A 13,679-nucleotide genomic window follows, 5' to 3' on the forward strand; every position below is an offset into this window, starting at 1 on the left:
GTTTTTCACTTATGTTTTGCTGTATGTCCATTTTATTATAGCATTTCAATAACATTGGAAAATAATTAATTCAAAATCGTAATTCAAGCTCAAAACCATATAAAATAAACAACGATTAGGTACTAACTTCAACATAATCTATTTTATCATAAAATCAATTGTTTACTGACTGATAGATTAGAAGATAAATTGTTGAGGTTTTTGTTGAGAAAAAAAACTTACCTTCAACAGATCTCAGTATCGAGAGAAATTTTTTTTGATCCGAGCTGTTTCAACAACAAAACATCTCCAATGAACCAACGTCGAAAAACGCGATATTAGTGTTGAATCAATACATCTAATATAAATGCTTCTAGAAGTGCTGGGCAAATGTATTGTTATGAAGTTCATTCATGTAGTTTATGGTACTTCAGCAATGTTATTGTAAATTGATAATAAGAATAAATTAGCTGATGCTTGGCTATTTGAGATAAAGAAGACTACGATCTACGAAAAGATCTTCATTTTGATCTTGATGATTTTATTTTATATTAATTGTTATGGCGTGTTTGATGAGCTATCAAGACTTGCATAGTACTCAAATTTCGAATCATATGTTTGATCATAGGTAGAATGAAATCATACAATATAAACTGTGGTGTTAGTCTCTCCTGATTTCATTTCGTACCTAAATGAAATTGAATTTTTTTTACAAGTTTCTCAAAAAATCGTTTCTCAATAAAAACCTGTGAAAAAAAAATTATTTCTAAAAAAATATTTCGAACGCTCACCTTTCTTACTTACATTTCCATATAAATTCATAAAAGTCAAGAGAAATTTAACTTAGAGAAAAGTAGTAGTAGTAGTTTTACTTTGCGTAAAAAAGGTGAAATATTTTTACATATATAATTAAAAGTTCAATAAAGCTTCACCTAATTTCTTCCAATAGCTATAAGCTTAAACTTTTTACTCTTGAATGAGGGAATTTCTTACCATTACATTTTTTATGAATTCAAAATGAGAAACAAAACTGGTCTATGTTTTAAACAGTATTTTACTATAAATAAATGCTGACGTCTCGTATTGTTCATAAATTTTAAATTACGCTGTGAATATGCATTTAATGCATACAATTTTGAGTACATTCCTCAATTGCAACAAAAACGAAGTGAATAATTTGTGTACAGGATTAAAAAACAGTAGTATAGAGAGCAAATTAGCTTCTATTACAGGAATACATATGCTGGATGTATTTTCAGTATATAATGCAGCACACACATGACTTTTATTAAACTTCTTCATCCAATCTAATCTGCTGCATGCACTGGAATGCACTCAAACGACATTGCCTTACGTTAACTTATCATTTCCTCAGCGTCGATTTGAAAACAAAGGTCAGCAGATCAAGTTCATAAACATTAGTCATTATGCTACTGAGTTTGGAATTCTCTTTGTATTCGAAAAGAGACTTATCGACATACAAACCGTATGGAGTAAGTGAACTGTTTGTGATAAAAAAAAATGTATTCGTAGCTGATAACGAATCATAGTTTAAACTTTGGAATTCTGAGCATGAGTTTATCGTAAATATGGTGCCGCTGCGTTGAATCGTTGCGAAAGTGATGAGATCTACTGTGAACGCGTCATAATGTTGTACAATGTAAACTGAAATGCCAATGCAGAAACCCGTACATGTGCACGTGAACGTGTGTGCGTGTTTGACGTTTTATACATGGGCATTGTGGATGTATTGTTGTATCCAATTTGAATACATGCTTGTGCTCTTTGAATCGTTTATCTGTGTTCGGTCTCTTCCTCACAAACACCACGATAGCATTGCTGTCAGTGCAATAAATCCGCTGTGTATTAGTACACATTATATCATTTTAGTGACATCAGTGTGGATGTGTAATGTAAATTGTATCGTCAGTGTGAAAGAGAGTCGCCCGAAGAGGTGTGCAGAAGGCAAAGACAAGACAGAAAAAATATCAAAGGCACAGTAGGAAAAAAAGAGTAACAACAACGACAACGACTACGACGACGACAGCACAAATTGAATTGTTGTGTGTCATTTTTGTGAAGGCGAAAAAAACTGAAAGAAAACCCATTTCTCAATGTGAAATTGTTCGAAACCAGCGCATCATTTAAATTCGTCATAAATTGTGGCAACTAAAATCCAATTTCATTTGATTATCATTTTTGTGGATAATTTCTCGCTTATACAATTTGTAGTTTTGTGTGTTTCACGTTCATATCCAGTCGATTTCAATAGAAACGCAAAAAAAAACAATACATATTCGATACAAGTGTCTAAGTGGAAGTAGTGTGTACTGGAGAAAACGACGATTTGTTGTATGTACGACGTAGTGTATTTAAATTCATATTTTATTGTATGTGTATTCTTTTTTGCCTTGGCTGGTTCGATTGAATCTGAAAGTGATAATCATTGTGAATACTTCCATTGCTGTGTCGCGTATTTTGTTTCGCTCTTTGCTGTTTGAAATACACGAGACGAGAATTGTTGTAAATAAATAAATTAGCAGCACGGCAGTTAGCAGTATGATGATGATGATGGTGGTGACGAGATTGTATGTTAATGTTATACTGCAATTGCATCAAAGTCAACAATAAGCAATAGCCCGTGTGTTCAACGATGATTTGTGTTACGTATAATTTTGTGCATCGATCTATTGGATACGCATTTAACTGAAGCAACATAAATCGATCGAAGTCGTTTTGTACAAGGAAAATAATAATAAACTCAAGTGAAATTACGTGTGTGTCTATGCGGTAAATGAAAATATCGAACGACGACGACGACGAAGAGAGTAAAGACAAAATCGAATAAAAGGCAACCGAGTGAGCGAAAGACCAAATAAAAAGTGAATGCACGAAAAAGATGAAACAATAAAAAAAAGGAAAAAAAGATATAAACGAACGAACAAACGCAGAAAAAACAACAACAATTATTACGCGTACAGCCGATGATCTCATACAACATCTGTAATGGTGACTAAGCTCCAACACATCGCAAATACGATTCAAGCGAAGAGAAACCAAACACCAACAACCACTACGACAATTCATACATGTTCGCATGCATTCAGAAAAAGCAATAACACTTCACAAAACATTTTTGAATTGAAATTCATCGAATTTTTCTCTTTCTTTCTCTCTCGCTCTGTGTAAACACACGTATACACTCCGTTTTCGTATTTATATTGTTATCAATCAACACACTGTTTGGTGCACTCGCAGTTTATAAATTCAATTAAAACGCAGCACAAACGCAAGAGGAAAAAAACGCCAAATATTTATTGAATCACAAGCGAAAAAAAAATAATAAAAACAACAGCAGCAGCAGCAACAGGCCGAGTAGAAAAACCGAGCCAAGCAATCATCTCACATCGAAATTCATACGCATATTAATAAGACGAGGGAGAGTGAGAGACAAAGTGACGAGTGAAAAAAAACAACATTATTAAAACGGACGGCAGTAGCGAAAGTAGCTGAAACGCGCTTTTGGATCAAGAAGATGATAATCGCTTCTGTCAAATGCACCGATTAAACTGGCTATAAAACTATAAATGATATGGCATAGGTATTATATGGAGAGATATAAAAAAGCGAAAATGATATGTAAATAAGTAGAAAATTGGCTAGGAATTTGCGTTTCTCGATCATCGAATGGACTCGAAATGGGCACAAAAACTCTTGCAAACCCCACTGAATCCAATACACTGAACCTCGATCATTCATTTTATTTCATTTTTCCATTCCGTCGTAATCAATACGCCAACAGATCGAGTGCTTGAAATTTAATGAAAAATCCAACAACGATATCAATTTTCAAGCTCGCCTTCATCACGTTCACGCACACCGACACATACAGAGACGGGGACAGTTAAGTGTAATGGAATATTGTATTTTGACAACGTGTGTAAATAGAATCAACTCGTTGGCTGGTTTTAGACACACACGGTGTGTGGTGTATTGGTTGTGTTTCTGTTGTCGTTTTATCAGTTCATAAATCAAAAATTGGCATTTATGAGTCGTTGTAATCGTCCATTTATTTGCTCTTCGCCGAAACGGAATTTCATTCGGAATGACACAATGGGCACGTTCTCAAAGTCATACGACACACAAAGTCAAATGCAATTTTCTAATGAACATTTCGTGTGACATGACAATGTCACACACAAAAAAAAACTACAAATCTAAGCGACATTCGGAGAGAGCCGAAGCTCTCTCTCTCTCTCTCTCCGACTCACTCTCATTGCTAATGTGGGCAAAAGTTCAGATCAAGGTTACAAAGAACGGAAACGTGAACACGAAAATAAAAATCGATAACATGACGGAGCGTGAGGCTTCAAGTTCTCTCAGCGATTTCAAGATAAACGTTGCTTTCATTGCATGGGTTCATTCGTTCGAGACTCTTGAATGAAGAGAGAAAAAAAAAGAGTCGCCCTCTTTTGTTTTCTTTTTCGGTGGATGGTTTAAACCCCAAAAATACATTGACAAATCCTTTAATCATCCAATCCACGGCATAGATATTAAAAGCTTTTCGTTTCTATTTGTAATTTCCCTTAGATGCCGTCGCAAGTACTTAGATAGTCGGAAACGAAATCGGAAGCAATTTTCGTTGGAATCGATTTTTCTTCCTTTCCTCTCTGTCGAAGCGTGTTGAATCGAATAAATTTCCTGGTGCCGAAAGAAATTTAATACCGACAAAAAGAAATAAACAATAAAAAACCAAAAAAATTACACCGAATTTCGCTCGCGTCACAACATCATAAATAGATAAGAAATAAAGTGAAACAAAAACGATAAATTTGACGTATCATATATAGTGAAGAAGAAAAAAACAGTAGACCGTCAAAATGAAGAAGCAATTCCATAAAATCAAAATCGCAGCTGAAAATTTTTCAAGGTAAGCAAATTAAACGAACACGCAACAACAAAATCACGCATTCCACGACGCATTTTTCGGTGCGTTCTTTTTTTTTTCGTTTGTTTGGTTGTTGTTGTTTGATGTACGGGTTACTTGGCTGTGCTGGGCTATAACTGTTCGTCATAGTTTCATTTGGCTGTTTGTAGTAATATTCCCAAATGATGTTTACACATCATAGAAATGTGTAACTATGACTATAGTAGTGGAACATATGTAGAAAAAAAACTAGTAAAAATAAATGAAACACAAACAGCAGAACTTGAAATCATATTGAGCACGATGAATAGAAGCGCACACGAACGGGAAAACAAATGCTTGTTGTGTATATAAATTTCGGAACGAACGGCACGGTTCGCGTCGTTCTTTGTAGAGAGTGTGAGTCAGTCAGTCATTTTATGCTACAATAAAACAAAAAAAAAATTCGTTCGAAGGTTACGCAGTGTTGATGTTATTGTTTAATACGAGAGAAAAAAAAATCGTTTTTTTTCTTTCTCTTCGGTCATTTGGTGGCTTTCATCTGTTTTCCATATGCTGTACAATGTACGCTGTACATATTATTGGGCAATTTGTGATCATACCAAGTAATTAATGTATGCAGGCAGGCAGGTAGAGCGGTTGTAATTATGTTTGCTCTTATTTTTGGGCTGCTCTCATTTGTTACGCTTTTCTAACGCAACGAACGATGTGTTATTTTGTATACGTTTATTTTTTTTCTGGTTCCACCAGAGGAACAAAGGCCTCAATCGCTTAAATTAATCTCATATATTCATCACCTCATACAGTTCATTTAATACATGTACACACGAAGAGACTGGTTGTTGTTGATTTTTTTGCGTGGCAAGTACAACAATACGGCACTGTGACACGAATATATCGCACTCCGATGAGATTCATTAGCGTGCGCGCTCCAATCCAAACGAAATAAAATTGAGAATCGCGCAAAAAAAATCATATGAACTATATAAACAAAAGAACAATATCAAATATAAAAGCAAAGATAACTGTCTCGCAAATCGGACACGATTCGTTGGTGTGCTCTGAGCACACACTCACTCACACGATGCCGAATAGAACAAAACGAATAATTATATCAAACGATGAAAAAGAGGAAAGAAAGAAAAAACAAAAGTGAGCAACGAATCAGAAAATCTCGCTGATTAAGCGCAAGTCCAAGCGATTATTTCTTCGCATCGTGATCAATGCTTAAAATTCGTCGACAAAGTGCCTTTTGAACGGTACGAACGAACGACCATTTACTCCCCGTATATTGTGTCAAATTGAACCTCAGCCACATAAAAATGAATTGCTTATTGCCGATCCCATTGTTTGCGGCACTGTTCATATGCTGCCATGCGAAAATATATGTGCGGTGTGTGTGCGCAGTGCGCAATCAGAACGGGCGAATAAACCGAAAACCTGAAGCGTTTGAGTGTGAGAATAATACGGTATGAGCGAAAAAAAAAACTCCAGCAACCAATTCGTAGGCGTTTGTATTGATGCTTTTGTTGGTCCGTATCAGCAACGTGTGTTTATATTTTCTATTTTGCGTTTCGCCAGAGAATGCACACCAAAACACAATGTACACGGGAACAACAGAGAAAAAAGTGATGATTTGCTCTGGTTCTAACGTGATAAACATAAAGAACCATACACAATTTCATCATCATCATCAACGATAGCGTGTTTGCTATTTATTTATTCTGTTCGTTTTTTGTTCCTCTTCTCGGCTTTACTCTGTTTGGGTTCGTGTGAGAGCAATAAAATTCATTCGATTTACTTGCCACTCTGTATTGTGTGCTGTGAGATGATTGAATCAAAGGCACTTTTTTTCTCTACTTTTCTCTCTCTCTCTCTCTCTCCACATATTACACGCCACACTCAACTGAATTTGGCTTTTGTGTGATTTTCCAACTGCACAAAATAATTTCGCCGATTACATTATATTTTACGTACAGCATTATACAATAGCCCACACAACGCATTTATGCACACTCTCATTCACGAGTCAGTCGTTCGTGGATTTTGTACCACATTCTCTGCATCGTACATACACACACACACACACGGTATGTGTGGCTGCTCTGCCTAATCATCATCATCTCTGCTCCACCATGAGATGTAGAGAGTAAGCTTGATTCATGAATGAGTGCATCCACGGCATATGCGTGTGGTGCATGTGTATGCGTGTGACTCTGAGCGGTGATTTCCGCGAAAAAATTTCAGCTTGTTGTTGTTCTCCAAGCTCAATTGCCTGCCTGCCTCTGCCTGCTTGCTTGCCGGATAAGTGAAAAAACAAACGGTATAACATAATGTTAATCCGCCCTTTTTATTAAGAATGCGTTATATTTAGCATATTAAACACGATACATCAGCATCATTGCTTGAATAATCATTGATTCGCTCAACGCTTGTTTGTTATGATTGAGCGTTAAATGGTCGACGGAACCAGAGGCATGCCGGCTAGAAAAAATTGCGACGATGTTATACTTGCCGTTATAACTTTGTTTCAGCAAGTCGCAACCATTTGCACAGTAGTCGTTTAATAGCCGTTGATTATTTAGGAAAAACACACACACATAATTTAAATTGGAAATTAATAAGAGTTATCGTCAATGTTTTTGAAAATTTGTAAAAGTACCGAGACTTATTCGTATCGATTGTTTTATCAAATCAATTGTAGGCCAACAAAAGCCGATAAGAACAGTGAAGAATTGCTTGCAGCCGATCGACATGTCGAAAAATACAAAGAGGTGCTGGAGAAAATTTGCCGTAAATTCGTACAAAATCCAACCAGTAACAATACGAATGCCGTGGATCAAGATGCACGCGACAAACGATGCAAAAAAGTACACGAGTACAAGCTTGCCCAGTCGATGGAAGAGTCTTTGAAAGATTTACCAGACGGTTTGCTACATGATGTACTAGAAAATTGCGGTAAGTTTTCTCTTTGAAAAGCATTTTCTTTCCATTTTCTTTCCCGCATTGGTTTCATGTACGTACAATTGGTTTTTGTCTCCTCATCTCTCTTTATTTATATTTTGAAATGATCCGTGAACTAAACAGCAAAATTGGAAAAGAATATTGCTATGGAAATTGTAAACAATGAAGTGAATGTGGAGAATGAGGTTACCAAAAAGTTGGCTATTATCTTGGAAAATCACATCGGACGAATTCAGAAGCAAAAACGCATAGTGACAAAAATTATGCAAGACAACGAGTCGGCCAAACACAAATATCAGGTAATAAACAGAAAAAAAAAACTCTTTGAAACGAATCCAACTTTGAGTAATGCTCTCTGTGTAGCTGTTAACCGTTTCTCTATCAAATCACACCCAATTTGAGCCAATAGTCACCGTTACAATTGGAAACAGTGTTACAGTGTTCTTTTTTTCTCAACCGAAAAAGTCCAAACAATCGATTCGATTTGAGCCAAACAATAAACTGATATAAACAATACCAGTCTCACTGTACTCAACATTTCGATTGTGAACGTGCTTTTTCATTCCAACATTTTGGTTAACTGTGATTTGATGTTTCTTTTTCTTCGCGCAATTTATTCGGTTGTTGTTGTGTTTTTGTTTTCATTTAGGCGGCGGTCCGTGTCAACGACAACACCGGCAAGATAAATCAACTGCGCGAAGAGCAAGAGGAATGCGAAGCCAAATTGGAAAAAGAACGTGATATTTGGGCAGCTGAAATGTTTGAATTAATCTCCGAAGAGGATGTCATGGCAAACCATGTGATTAATTACATCAAATATCAGCAGCTGTATTATAAATCAGCGCTTGAAGAAATTGAAGACGTTATGAATTGCATTAATGGTCTCATCAGTAAGTTGATTTTTTTTTGTTCTCGAAAATGGACATGATTCATTCGGAATGGAAAATAAATTTGAAAAAAAAAATGTTTCTAAATGAAATATTGTTTCATTTTTTCATCTACTTTGCAGAGGGAAATAATCGAAAAGTATTCAAAGTACCGCTTGAAGAACATCTGAACACAACCGAACGAACAATATCGTATGTGATTGAATTGTGTGTTTGTTGCTTACTGGAAAAGGGTTTATTCGAAGAAGGTTTACTACGTGTTGGCTGTGGTATGTGTTTACTTATCGCCAGTTTCATTTTCTTTCTCCATATCGGAGTTGTTGTTTTTCAATCATAAAAAAAAATTATTAAAACACGAATAAAATGATTAAATTCCATAACTTTTTTTTATGATTTGCAGCTGGTTCAAAACTTCGTCGCTTTCGTTCGGCGATGGATGCGAATTTGGTAACGACACCATATCCAAACGAATATCAAGATGTTCATGTGATTGCCTGTGCATTGAAATCGTATTTACGTGACCTGCCCGAGCCATTGCTCACCTTTAATCTATATGATCAATTTATAGCCGCTTCACAACGTCCAACCGAAGAACAACGTAAAACGGCAATTCTCAACACAATCAATCTATTGCCAAAGCCAAACTATCTAAACTTGCGATATTTAACAAAATTTCTAGGTAAAAAAAAACACTTTTGTTTGCAACTCCTAATCGGATTATCGAAAGATGAGGAAAAAAATAAACACATTTCTTTCAATTCTATCTCTTTTCGTCCATAGAATTACTGTCCCAAAAGAATAAAACGAATAAAATGACGCCACAAAATATAGCGATTGTGATGTCACCGAATTTACTGTGGTCACCCGAAACTGGTGATGGTGACTATGTGTCAAAAGTGAATAGTACCGCCTCAGTGAATACGATTGTCGAAGCGCTGGTTTCCGATTGGACGTACTTTTTCGGTGATGACTTTGCGATTAGTGATTTTTATGTGACAATGAGCCGTGATGATTTGTTTCCACACAACGGTGGTTTTCCGGTCGATCGTGATTTTAGCACTGACAACATAATGACAAAGTCATTGAATATAGTTTCGGCCGCAAACAATCAGAACCATCATCACCATCCAAATCAATCGGTCGGCAATTCAAGCATCAATTCATATCAAACGCATTCCAGAGGCAGTAGTCACGATACTAGTTTGATATTAATCGAAAATGAAATTACCAGCGGCAGTACGGATTCGTTGGCAAAACGAAGCCAATCGAATAGTTCGTTGTCAGATTCAAGTCCTCCGCCGCAAAGCAGTCCAAAGCTTCCGGTGCGTAAAAAGAAAGTGGCACCAACACCACCCGATAATCGTACGCAACGTGCGGCCGAGCATTACTCCAATACTAATAGTGGGTCACAACAATCGTCTTCGGAGTCTATGCAAGCCATGAAGGAACGATTCTTGAATTCGTGTTCAACGCCTGCCGATGATTCCAAATTCAGTTCAAATCGCTTCATACGCAACGAAACCAAAGCACAACAAACAAACACCGTTTTCAAACCACCATCGACACCCGCATCGATGAAACAATGTTCAAGTAGCACGGAAAATTTATCGGCCACAAAACCAGACAAACCACCAAGGCCCGCACTGCCTGCTATCGATAGCCAAACACTCCAGAGGAATGCGTTCAAATCGAAAGGAAGTGAGAGACACAGTCGGCCAATTGCACTGCCAAGAAATATTTTGAATGTTGCACGCAGCACCGAGAATCTATCAACAGTTTCGCCGGTGAAAACACCAACCGGCCTCAATTTGAACGATGACAGTGAAATTGTGCACTTACGCGATCGAAGCAATGAAAACAATCGCAATGATAAGCCGGCCATTCCAGAGCGGCCTACATCGTTGATGAAATCAAATCTTCGGGCTGTTTTTGATAAATTCGATTCGCATCAAACCATTTTGCCCGACAGTCCAGGCATTAAAAAAACGCAAAGTTTTCGCATGAGTTCGACGACACCCGTCGCAAATGCAGTTGGCAGTATTACCGGTCGCAGTTTGACCACTCTAGAACGAACACATATCTATAATGTTGATAAGAAGCAAGTGGAAATCATTGATGTTGATCAACAAAGCAATGGCAATGGCAGTGGAACAAACAGTGAGAGCTCATCGAATGGAAAAAATTCGTCGTCAAGCGATAAGGAAAATGATAAGGAGAAAGATGGCGATCAATCGGAAAAATCCAATGAATCAAACGGAGAGACCGAATCCAATAACGGCACATCCGATGGAACTCATTTATTATCCACGTCCACTGGCAACACAATGTCCAGTAGCACAACAAATACAGGCAATAATGAATTTGCCGTACCACAATCACCGCGTTGCTTCGAGCCAAAACTTATAAAACGACCTCAAATCCCAGCTCCGCCTCCACCAAACGTGACAATCGACCAACCAAACCAGGCCAGCGGCGAACAAATTCAACATCGCAAATCCGATACACTAACCGCTGATTTCACTAAATTATAAGACGAACAAGAAATTCTGTGAAAAAGAGAGAGTGCAGCTCGGATGTTTATTAGTAGAACAGAAAATGAATTTAAAACACCAATTGAAATTTTAAAAACAAAAACAGAAGAAGCTTTCCAGCATTTAGTCACCACTGAATTGTGACTTAATGTGAATTGTTCTAAATTTAAATTGCTTTAGCTTTAGCATTAGTATGTATTTTGTACGCAGAATGCAATATTCAAACAAAAGTTATTATGAGCAAATGAACACTATTATCATTGAGTGTGTGAGCATGTTAAGTGCATCGTTGAAATAATCAGATATTTGTTATAAGGAAATTTAGCTATTCACTAATTGGATTCATATGCCCTCCCTATATATTCGTTTTTTTTTCTCTTTTCTTTCGTTCATAAGACGAAATTATTTTCTCCTTTTTTCGGCTTGTATGTTGTTTTTAGAGATATTATCGACCCGTGATATATAAACACTGTATTCATTTTATAATTTGGAATATCTAATATTCATTTTTTTGTTTGTTGATCTATGTTACACCGAAGAGCAAAAAAACCAAACACAACCAATTCCACGCGTGGAAAATGTGTCAATGTTCTATAACTCTATTACAAGTTATAAGTTATCCACAATTAAAATCGATTAATATTGCTTTTTGTAGCGTAATTGAACAACAATAATAAAAGAAACACACAAATCGATTTCTTTTTTTATTCTTTCGTTTTGATTTTACCAAATTTCCAAATTTTATCATGAAAAGAAAAAACAAAAAATTGTTCTTTAGATTAGAAAAAAAAAATCTACAAAAAAAGTAAAACCTTAGACAAAATTGTTTGCAACATATTGTTTAAAACTAATGTTTAGCTCAATATATCATTCACTCTATATCAAATCATGAAGAATTTATATTCTATCACTGCTGTTATCTTTCTGCAATGAAACCATTATACTTTAATTTTTCTATGTTGCGGATAATAAATATTGATGATTCAGAAAAATTCGGAGATTTTCATTTACTTTTCTTTTTCTTTAAACATTTTTCATTTTTAACCTCATTTTCAATATTAAATTTGTTATAGATGAATATTGAAGATGATCTTTTCGTTTATAAAGCGTTTCAATATATTAAAAATATGGTCGATGAACATAACTGTAGCTTTGAATGGTGTTGTACTAGACGTGTCATTTGACAAATCATGCAGCGGTAGCTAGTACGGCATCGGTGTCAAAAGATTCATGTCGAATTGGGTGGCGCTGTCGTCGTACCATTATCATAAGTCAAAAACTCACAATTTTTCTCATTTCATCGGTCAGAACATTTCAATCCAAGAAGACGAGAAAAAATGGGTTTCGGTGATTATCCAGCTGAATACAATCCGGCAAAGCATGGACCATACGATCCAGCTCGTTTCTACGGAAAACGTAAGTATTAAAACGTCGAGAAATTCCGAAGATTTCGTGTAAATTTTCGCAAAAAATTATCATTGAATCCTTGTCACCGTAAAATTACATAACCAATTGATGATCAGTGACCGACGACTTCCCTTTTTGTTAAAATTTTCCTTCGAATTTTGCATTAGTTAACAACAAATTTTGTTTTTTTTTTCTTTTAGCCGACACTCCATTCAGCCAATTAAAATTGAGCGAACTTGGAAGCTGGTTCGGTCGCCGTAATAAGACACCACAAGCCTTGGCTGGTGCATGCAGTCGTTTGTTCTGGCGTTGGCAACACAAATATTGCCAAACAAAACGTGTTGGTGTCGCACCATTTTTCCAATTTGTTGCAGCCAATATGTTCATTTTCTACGTTTTCAACTATAACCGTCTCAGTAAGTGGAAATTCTTTCTTATTTCCGATTCAATGTCGATTCCAATTCCGACAATGTCACTAATGTTATTGTTGTTGTTGTCATTTATTTGCAGAGCACCACGCAAACTACAAGTACCACTAAACAAATCGTGCGCTCATCAGCGTTCGTAGTATTTCCAATAATGATAAATTGAATTGCAACAACACATTTATTCAACGGATCCACGGATTTCAAAAAAAGTTTACTTCAGCAGCCTGTTCAATATCTTTCGGCATATAAGTTTAGTAATAGCTCATCCAAAATTCAACTTATGATGAGATTCAAAGTTGTCAACCAAATCTATGGAAATTTAAATAAAAAACAATTATCAAGTTCAACTTAAAAAACAAAAAAATATTTGCGAAACCAAGTGTGTTTTTTTTTTCTTAGCTAATGAGTTTGTGTTGAACTTTCGTTGCAGTTTTCAAAGTCATGCATTTTCAAGAGGGCGTAATTAAATGGAAAGTCATTGGGTTTTTTTTCTCGTTTTATTCTGTGGCAAATAGAAATGCTTTATTACATCTATAATTGTTTGGGTGATTTACAA

At 36.0% G+C, this 13,679-nt stretch overlaps 2 protein-coding genes across 3 annotated transcripts; both read left to right on the forward strand.

Moving 5' to 3' along the window:
• Nucleotides 1-1,823: 1,823 nt before the first annotated feature.
• Nucleotides 1,824-11,983, forward strand: LOC129577195 (rho GTPase-activating protein 92B-like). Of its 2 annotated transcripts, XM_055463827.1 has the most exons (8): nucleotides 1,824-3,580; nucleotides 4,570-4,909; nucleotides 7,611-7,864; nucleotides 7,994-8,169; nucleotides 8,520-8,760; nucleotides 8,880-9,026; nucleotides 9,158-9,436; nucleotides 9,538-11,983. In XM_055463827.1, exons 2-8 carry the CDS (start codon nucleotides 4,860-4,862, stop codon nucleotides 11,286-11,288), a joined length of 2,898 nt encoding a protein of 965 aa, XP_055319802.1. In that variant the 5' UTR covers nucleotides 1,824-3,580; nucleotides 4,570-4,859; the 3' UTR covers nucleotides 11,289-11,983. The 2 variants fall into 2 exon arrangements, with proteins under 2 accessions (XP_055319802.1, XP_055319808.1); XM_055463833.1 differs by lacking the exon at nucleotides 1,824-3,580 and having other exon boundaries at nucleotides 3,613-4,909.
• Nucleotides 11,984-12,543: 560 nt separating this feature from the next.
• Nucleotides 12,544-13,504, forward strand: LOC129577238 (putative ATP synthase subunit f, mitochondrial). Its single transcript, XM_055463929.1, has 3 exons — nucleotides 12,544-12,704; nucleotides 12,896-13,111; nucleotides 13,206-13,504. Exons 1-3 carry the CDS (start codon nucleotides 12,626-12,628, stop codon nucleotides 13,232-13,234), a joined length of 324 nt encoding a protein of 107 aa, XP_055319904.1. The 5' UTR covers nucleotides 12,544-12,625; the 3' UTR covers nucleotides 13,235-13,504.
• Nucleotides 13,505-13,679: the final 175 nt, after the last annotated feature.

The sequence above is a fragment of the Sitodiplosis mosellana genome, unplaced genomic scaffold, assembly GCF_009176505.1.
Source record: "Sitodiplosis mosellana isolate CC-2019 unplaced genomic scaffold, AAFC_SMos_1.0 Smas_scaffold_1, whole genome shotgun sequence".
NCBI classification, from domain to species: domain Eukaryota; kingdom Metazoa; phylum Arthropoda; class Insecta; order Diptera; family Cecidomyiidae; genus Sitodiplosis; species Sitodiplosis mosellana.

Excerpts from the sequence above, each read along its gene's own strand:
- LOC129577195 (XM_055463827.1), top strand. The coding sequence starts at position 4,860 with ATGAAGAAGCAATTCCATAAAATCAAAATCGCAGCTGAAAATTTTTCA. Across the intron at positions 4,910-7,610 it reads GCAGCTGAAAATTTTTCAAG|GCCAACAAAAGCCGATAAGA; the intron begins GTAAGCAAATTA and ends AATCAATTGTAG. Across the intron at positions 9,437-9,537 it reads ATATTTAACAAAATTTCTAG|AATTACTGTCCCAAAAGAAT; the intron begins GTAAAAAAAAAC and ends TTTCGTCCATAG.
- LOC129577238 (XM_055463929.1), top strand. The coding sequence starts at position 12,626 with ATGGGTTTCGGTGATTATCCAGCTGAATACAATCCGGCAAAGCATGGA. Across the intron at positions 12,705-12,895 it reads AGCTCGTTTCTACGGAAAAC|CCGACACTCCATTCAGCCAA; the intron begins GTAAGTATTAAA and ends TTTTTCTTTTAG. Across the intron at positions 13,112-13,205 it reads TTTCAACTATAACCGTCTCA|AGCACCACGCAAACTACAAG; the intron begins GTAAGTGGAAAT and ends ATTTATTTGCAG.